The sequence below is a fragment of the Vigna radiata genome, unplaced genomic scaffold (genome assembly GCF_000741045.1).
Source record: "Vigna radiata var. radiata cultivar VC1973A unplaced genomic scaffold, Vradiata_ver6 scaffold_111, whole genome shotgun sequence".
In the NCBI taxonomy this organism is placed as follows: Eukaryota; Viridiplantae; Streptophyta; class Magnoliopsida; order Fabales; family Fabaceae; genus Vigna; species Vigna radiata.
In genome coordinates, this window is record NW_014543596.1 from 1097368 (window position 1) to 1106864 (window position 9497).

General features: G+C 35.8%; 1 protein-coding gene across 1 annotated transcript in view; it reads right to left on the reverse strand.

Moving 5' to 3' along the window:
- Positions 1-8855, reverse strand: part of LOC106754533 (probable WRKY transcription factor 61) — a 27735-nt gene extending 18880 nt beyond the window's left edge. The window contains exon 1 of the mRNA XM_022777972.1: positions 8634-8855. Coding sequence (XP_022633693.1) covers positions 8634-8855 — 222 coding nt within the window. The remainder of the gene's footprint in view (positions 1-8633) is intronic.
- Positions 8856-9497: the final 642 nt, after the last annotated feature.

Here is a 9497-nt window from a genome sequence, read left to right on the forward strand (position 1 = left end):
CGTCCTCCTGCCATTCCTTCCGCCTTCGGCAGCCGCAGCTGCACAAAACTTTTTAAACGTCCAAAATGTTCCAGTTCAAACTCAACCACCCAATGATGTCCAAGCAGAACAACAAGCTGCACAACAACAACCACCGGACCAGCAACCACCGGAACAACAATTACAGGACCACCAATCACCGGATCAGCCACCACCACCAGATGGAAATAGATATATGGATTATTAGGCACTTTTACCCAACTTATTTTCATTACCTACTGTTGAACTTATTTAGATACTAGCTAGAACCACTTGATGAACTTAAACTGGTGTTTTAATTCATGTTTAATGTTGCAACTATATTGATGTAAACAATATTATGAATGGCAAAAACTTATTTGTATGTCCAAATCTGATTGTGAATGTTGAGCATGCAGGTCTGATTGTGAATGTTGAGTATCTAGGTTTGATTGTGAATGTTGAGTATCTAGGTTTGATTGTGAATGTTGAATATCCAGGTCTGATTGTGAATGATGAATATCCAGGTTTGATTGAGTGTTGAATATTTCTTCCTCAGACTAGCTGGGAAACGTCTATGCACAAAAAAAGTCAGCTGCTGTATATGTATCTTATATACGGAAATATCCGTATATAAGTTATATGCACGAATACCCTATACTAATTATATACGGATATAACCGTATATAATTTATATACGGATATTTCCGTACATAAGTTATATACGGATATTTCCGTATATAAGTTATCTACGGATATTTCCGCATATAACTTATATACGGATATTTCCGTATATAACTTATATACGGATATTTNTTATATACGGATATTTCCGTATATAACTTATATACGGATATTTCCGTATATAAATTTACCTACGAGGGTTTTATATACGGATTTTTGTCCGTATATAAGCCGTATATAACCAACAGTTATATACGGATTTTGAACCTTATATACGGATTTGGACTGTAGATAATGACTTTTTTTCTTGTAGTGATCTTTGATTGGCATTAAGTAAAAGTCTTAAGTAATTTTGGGCTAAAAAGGAGGTTTTAATAAGTGAAAAGTTGAGATAATGATTATTTGGGAAAAGTTGTGCTTTTGGATTAGGTTAATGGTCAATTAGAAGTTGTTTGAGTCATGTATTAGAAGTAATCTGATGTAGAACTGATTTCTAGCTAATAAAGGGTGCTTCGTATGGTCTTTGGTCCATTTTTAGGAGTTTTGATAGGTGAGTTTTTGAGAAAAGGATTAGATGGGAAAACCAGTAGTTTAGGATCAGTTCTTAAGTCATTTAGGACTTGTTTAGGTGTTGAGTTAGGCCAAATCTATGGTGGATCTGATACGGGGTTATTATGTTGTTATTTTGTCGCGTTTTAGTCCAAATTGGAGGTTTTAACTAGTGAAAACTTAAAGTATAAAGGTTGTGATCAAAATGAGGTTTTGGGGTTTGTTGTTGAGTTCATTGTGATTTATTCAAACCTTTAGTTTTCAGAAATTGGTGTTAGAATGGGTAGAATTGAGTTTGGGTACTTTTGAGTTGACAAATGATTTAATGCACATAGTCCCTTTTGGGTGTTGTGAGCCACTTTCCAATGGCCCTAGCGCTGAGCGCTAGTTTTGGGGTGCTTGAGTGCCAAATTACAGCAGCTAGGGTGCTGAGCTCCAGTTTATGGGCGCTTGAGCGCCATCTCTTAGGTCTTAGTTTAGGTGATTTTATGTTGTGTTTTGATTTCTTTATGGGTTGTTTCTTGTTCTTTGATGGATACTTAGTGACTTCATGTGATTGCTTGCAATGTTTATATGAAGTTATATATATGTGAATGAAAATTGGTGGAAAAGAGTTCCCAGGAGGAGCTTCTTATTGGTGGTTTCAAGTATTGTTGGTATGAATATAGGAAGCTCAGTCTTGGGGGTTATCCTAAAACTATAATGATCATTCATTCTTAATTAGAGAAGATTGATACATGTGGTGAGAGTAGCAGGAGGTCTTACACTAATACAAAAATCGCGTATAACGTCACATGTTCAACGTCCACTAGTGCAGAATTGGCTTTTAACATCACTCCTTAGATGTCGGACCACAAAATATCCAACGTAAATTATTGACCGGTGGCATTTTCGTAAATAAGTTGGTATTATAGACGTCAGTTAGGAGGGTCCCTGACATCTATAAAATTATAGACGTCGGTTCCCCCACTAACCGTCGTCTACGGGCTTGACAGGTAGGTGAAAAGTTATTTTTTCCACCATATAGACGTTTGTTCCCGCCACCCCGAAGTCTATGTACGATTATAGACGTCGGCCCCTAACGCCCAACGTTTATATACCTGACAGGTAGGTGAAAAGTTGACTTAGACTATGACGTCTTTCTAATTTAAAAATTAATATTCGTGGGGCAAATAAACGTCGGTTACTAGGGGCACCGAAATCTAAGTCAATTTTTCACCTACCTGTCAAGCATATAAACGTCGGTCCCCCAACCCCCGATGTCTATATGCCTGACAGGTAAGTGAAAAGTTAACTTAGACGTTGGTGCCCCTAGTAACCGATGTCTATATGCCCCACAAGTATTAATTTTTAAATTAGAAAGACGTCTATATTATGAGGGCCCCGATGTGTATACTATTATAGACATCGGTACCCCTATGGCCCGACGTCTATAGCCTCTTATACTGGAAAACGCGAACCCGCAAGCAGTTACAAGCACTATTCATCGTCTTCTTCCTCGCATTTTTCTCTTTGCGGCATTGCTTTCCAGGTGCATTTTCTCTCTTTTGGACCGTTTAAATTTACTTTTACTTCGATTAAATTACTCTTTGATGAAATATCTTCCATTTGAACCGATTAAAATTCATTTTTGTTGCGTTTTGGTGTAGTTTCTGGTGTGTTCTTGGGCTGCGTTTTTTACCCTTTTGGGCCTAGGTTTTTGGGCGTGCACTCCTTCATTTCCCTCCATTGTTATTTTAATATGCTAAAAAGGTTAGCTTCCTTTTTGAAAACTTTTTTTGTATGCAGGTTATTGGCTTTTGTCTATCCATGTTATTGGCTTTTGCATAACATGTTTTTGGCTTTTAGGTATGCATGTCTTATGGGCTTTTGAACATGCATGTGATACAGTTTAGTTGTGTTATTATAATTGGCATGTTAGATTATAAGTATCAAATCATTGAGTGAAACTTAGTTTCCGTTTGAAATTTAACACAAACGATTAATCTTTTAATGTTTGTATTAAATTTTGAATTGTCCGATTGGACGGTTTGGGAATTTTTTTTTTCATAATTTGCTATAACATGTACGTTAGAGTTTATGGATAAGATTGATAAAATTTTGGTTCAGTATTTGTGTTGTTCTTCGAATGCATACTTGATTGTGGTCACCCTTGACTACTCTCATTTTGTGTATTTCGGAGACCAATGCGAAATGCTGTCAAAATCTTATCAAATTTATGATGTATACTTTTTTGCATGTGTCTTAGCAATTTATGAAAAATAATTTTTCTGAATGGGTAGGGCCTAACCTTGTGAGAGTTAAAAAATTGAAACTGATAAGACTTAGGCAAAATGCGTGTCATGGAAAAGAATTGGACCAGCCTACCACGTCACGAGGTGTTGGAAAACAGGTAGGCTTCGTTTCAACACCAAGAAGGGGGTGAATTGGTGAGTTTTCAAAATCAGAATCTTTTCGCAATATTTTTCACAGTTTAAAACTTTAAACAATTTCTTGAATCGCAAGTATTGAAAATTTAAGTGCAGTAGAAAATCAAAGTAGACTACGTAAATATCAGAGTCGACTGAATGTAAAAGTGTAGGGATAGAGAATTCAAACGCAGGTTTTTATATTAGTTCGACCTCAATGCCTACATCTAGTGTCCTTCCAATCCCAGGAAGCAAATGCACTATAATGGTCAAGGTTTTTACAACAAGGCTTTTATAGAGACCTCCACGTCAAAAATATAAAACACCTCTCTAACCCTCTAACCAAAATATAGGCATAACACACAGCAAAACTTGCAGCAAGATATCACCTCTTCTGCAATTTGAAACCCACTTTGAACAATCCTCAAAGTGTACCAGACTCCACGAGTCTAACCCTTGTAATCACAACAGATACAACAACAATCACCACAGAATGCAACACGAATCTTGATCAATCAACAAACACCTCAATTGTGCAAGTAATGATCAAGCAGTAAGCACTACAGAATTCTCCTTCAGAATCTCTTCAAAGAATGATCACAACGGTCTTCTTGATGAGTTCTTACACAACTCAGAATATGAAAATGTTAGATTTCCAAAAGTTCTCTGAAACAACTCAGGTCTCTTCTAGTTATAGATTTCTATAAGATAGACGCTCCTGTAGTCGACTAAGCTACTAATACAGTCGACTATCTTCTAACAGTAATAACAGTTAAGTCAAAGTAGTAGCTGTCAAGTCAAACAAATTAATTCATCATTCAATACAGTTGACTCCCATTCAATGCTAACTAACTTTTAAAAATATAACCGTTACTACACAAGCATAACAGAATCTCAAATAGAACAACTAACAAAGTCGAATGCAAAGTGCACATAGTCGACTTTGACACATCTTCTCATTTTGAAATTCTTTTCAACGCGAAATCTCACATAGCACTATATTTGAAAATTTGTGCAAAGTGTTCAGCCTCATTCGATTCAGTTAATAATGAAGTCGACTTTAACTATCAAATTTGCCACACAGTTTATGTTCACAATAGTGCATGTGGTTTTCATCTTTGAAACTATGTGTAATGCAACCAGAAAAGATGTAACATATACTAGCTCAGTAAATGTGCATTCACATATCGAAATCAACACAAAACATTGTCAACAAGATATCAATCAATAAGTAACAAAACATGTAACACATAACAAGACATGTGTTGTTAATAATGTGTTGTCATCATCAGAACTAGAGTGAATAAAGCACTGTGAGATTAAGGTTAGCTAAACCAGTGCTTCCCTTATCAACAATCTAAACATCTCCCCCTTTTTGATGATGTAGAACCATGATTAATAAACAATCATGTTTGTACATAAACAACTCAATCGGTCAATTAATCACTCAAACACAATCAAGATTATCAGAGCAGTTTTCAAATTAACAAGCAATAACAAGCAATATAACTTTGAAAAGCAATATCAAGCATGTTTACCCCCTTTGTAAGAAATCAAAGATAATCAAAGATATAATCAACCATTTCTCCCCCTTTGTGTATTAACAAAAAAAGGTGTGCTTCTAGATATGATATGCTGATAGCCCAAAAATAAAGATGCATCAATGTAAAAGAAACATTTACAATTAGAGATGCTTTCCCTATCTTATATATTCACATGAAAAAGATAACCCCACCCCTGAAGTGTAGGCATGTGAAAAAATATGTAAAAGTGTAATGCTCCCCTTGTCATCATGCATAATTTTTTCAATCATATTTAGATGCATAATACAATACAGTAAGAATCAGAGCATACAAACAGCTTAAAACAGGATTGTATCATAGTTATGATTTGATGAAAGTTGAAAAAAAGTTATTTTCATATGTCATTTTAGACCAAATTACTCCCTTTACTACTTAGAATGAGCTTAGAATCAAGCAAAACTCAATAAATGAGTCTGTAGAGAGTCAAAACCTATTTTTAGCGATATTATGCTTGTTTTGCATTATTTTGTAGCTATTTTGAGAAAGTGAAGAATGGAGTTGAAGATAAAGGTCGTAGACTCAAGAAAAGAGAAGAAAATTGAAAAAATGAAGAGTCGACGCACCGCCGGGCGGTCCAGGGCGAGGAGTAGGCACTTGGCATTGGCGCTGGGCGGATTTGCGATTAGAGGCAAACCGCCGATGGCCAAAATCTGTCGGAAATGTCCAAAATCCGTCGGTAATGACATTGTCGTTAATATTTACCGACGGAAAAATATAACCATCGGTAATTACCGAAGGAAAAATTCGTCGGTAAATGCCACATAATCCGTCGGTAATTACCGAAGGAAAAATCCGTCGGTAAATCCGTCAGTAAATATCTCAATCTGGTTCATCTTCTTCCTCTTTCCCCTTCTTCTTTTTCTCAGATTTCAAATTCTTTAATCAACCTTTCTTCATTCCTAAACCAAAAGAACAATCCAATTCATTCCAAAACCAAAATCAAAGACTAAATTTAGGTTCTCCAATTGTTTTAGAAACCCTAAAATTGGGAAAAATGCCTTAGTTTTTTAGCATCCATATTGTCTTCATTTTCCTCTTGTCCGCGTGGTTCTCCGACGACAGTGGTGTCGTTCTCCCACGGCAGCAGTGAAAACGGAAGAAAAAAAGGGTTACACAGTGTGCTGAAGCGTGAAAGGGGAAGAAAAGAGACATTAACGGTGCTGACAGTGGTTGCAGATAAGAAAGATGGAGGCGGTCTGACTAAACGGAGCGATGATCTTGCTGAACGGAGATGGAGACAGTTTTGATTTGTAGCTGCAATGGAGTGGAAGAGAAGAAAAAGATGGAGTGGAAGATGGAGAAGTAAGAAAAACAGCAAGTTCCACGCACAAATGAAGAAGAAATGAGAAAAACGAAATATATAACACTCTGCTCACGGACAAAGAGGAAAAATGGGCGGGAAAATTCCCGCGCATTTTACCGACGGATGTACTGACGGTTTTTTCCGTCGGTAATTAAAATAATGGGCGGGAAAATTCCCGCCCATTTTATCGACGGATTTACCGACGGATGTTTCCTTCAGTAAATGAAGGGTCCATTACCGACGGATTTACCGAGGGATATTTTCCTTCGGTAAATGTAAGGTCTATTACCGACGGATTTATCAACAAATTTTTTCCTGCGGTAAGTGAAGGGTCTAGATTTATCGATGGATTATACCTTCGTAATGATTCCGCCGGTAAAATCCGTCGGCAAGAAAAAAAAATGCATTCTGTCGATAAAATCCTTCGGTAAATTGCAATTACCGACGAAAATATTTCTGTCGGTAATTATCAGATTTCTTGTAGTAATTTGTGGGAAACCGTCGGGCGCCACACTTGTTCCGCCGAGCGGTTGTCTGCTGGGCTTGGGCCTGTTTTCTGTTGCACTCCTCACCTATAAATAGCCCTATTGCGAGTTTAGATGCATTCTTTTGACAAAAGAGGGCGGCCAGACCTAATTTCACTCTCTGGAGAGGATCTCTTGGATGCTTAGGCTCCTTTTCATCTTTTCTAGGGTTTGTTTTTACATTCTTCATCCATTTTTCATCTAGATTCACCATATCAATGGTGAACTAAACCCTATTGTTGTTGGGGGAAACAATGTAATCTTTTGATACTCTCTTTTATTGAAACTCTTGTTTATTTATATGGTTTCCATATGCTTTGATTGTTAATTGTTGGGTTCTCATCTGTGCTTAATGCCTTTATCGTTTAACTCATTCGATAACTGTTGTTTGTCTTTATTNATACGNGGNCNTACANTAATGTCATGAACTGGTGAGTAATTCCTTGATTAAGCAATACCACCTAGGGATAGGGGTAGGACGATCAATTGTTTTGAACTTCTGCTCTATAATGCTTTTTTAATTGCTAGGGGAGGCTAGGGATAGCAAGCCAGTAATTAGTAATAGGCTCTTTTCACCGAGGTATCGGGTTAAGGGTAGGCTAAGAAAGTTGCATGACAATTAATTAATTAAGCTAATAATTCAAGAGGAGTAAATAAGAGAGAGCGAATAAGATGAAATTGTAAACCCCCGACAACTCCATTCATCCATTGTTTTCTTCTCGTCAATTGAATCAATCTCTTTTGCATGTTCATATTTTATTCTCATACCCAGTTAATTAATTTTTCTTTTCAAGTCTTACGATATTAATTCACACGAACGATAAGGCCTTTCGAGTCTCTTGGGAAAACGATACTTGGACTTACCATTTATTATTACTTGATACGATTTGGTACGCTTGCCAATCCATTAACATGATTCAAGCAACATTATCATTCAAAGATACAATCATCAACAATCTCACAATATAATCTCATATAGGAAATATGCAATTATTATGAAATAGAGATATATTGAGGATAAGTAGAATAAAATGATCAATCAACACAATAACCAAATTCTAGTGATGGAATTTATAACCCTATTATGATTAAGTCGATTGAATTATTATTCCAGTCGATTCCATTGCTTTCCAGTGAGTTTTGATTTCCGTTGTGAATCCCAAAGCAATGTTTTCCTGCAAAACCTTTCATGGTCTTTTGAAGATCAAGCATTTTAGAATCATAAAAATGCAAGAAAAATACTCAAACATGAAGTGAATATGCAGAACAGTTTAGTGTAACAATGAAAGCATGCATAGTCAACTTTACTCAACACAAAGTCGATTCAAGATTCATTCATGCAAATACAATCAAGAAATTTAAGAGCAAGTGAATCTTAATCAAAACACAAATTTCATTTCTTGTTCAAAAATATTACATTGGATGATTAGAACAAGACCAAAAAGAAAACTAAAACATAGAATGACATTCTATGCCATTTACCCAAAAAAAAAAAATAACAAAACACCAAAGACACAGAATACAAAAACTCAATTTTTCCTTTTCTTTTTGTTAACAAATTCCTTGAGGATCATGTCACTATCACTATCTTCTGTCCTTTCCTCCTCTGCATTCTCATCTCCACTTCCTTGATTAGAGCTCTCTGGAGTGCTTGCTCCTCAGACAGTGAATCTTCAGCATTTTCCTCGTTCAGCTGTGACCTATCTCTTTGCTCTTCTAGTAGCTTTCTCACAGCCTTTAATTCTCTTAGAACAATCCTTTCGAACTCAGACTTTGCTCTGTACTGGCTGCCTTGAAGGAATTCCATTTCGTGTCACTACAAAAAAAATGTCATTTAGTGGAGGTTTTTTTTTTCAATTTGCGGAGGTTTTTACCCTCCCAAAGTAATTTGTGGGGGTTTTTCAAACCGCCGTAGTTTGAGTTGCCACAACCTACTTGCGGGGTTTTTTGCACCCCTTGGTATCACATTTAATTTGCAGAGGTTTTTCTGTAGAGGGTAAAAACCTGCTCTATTACTGGCTGTTATCTTGTGGGAGTTTTTAACCTCCTTTATTTTCAACTATTTAATTACAAAAAAATACCTGTATTTTTTATATGCTATTCAATTCACCAACTTGCTAAAATAATAAATAAAATATATAAAATTATAAAATACAAAAAAATAATTCAAAATTAATTTTATTGATGGTTTATAATAACATACATTCATTGACAATTACAATGTAAACATTATATTCTTAATGTCATTATAATAACATAAAACTAAATTCAACTGAAATGTAATTACAACTCCATCCATAATCACTAAAAATACATAATAGACTAAATATAATTCTATCCTAAAAAACATCATCAACCCCCAAAATGTTGCTAGCATGAGATAATCCTCTTGTACTCCAAAAAGACCCGAACTCATTTGCATCAATAGCTTCCTGAAATGATAAAAGAA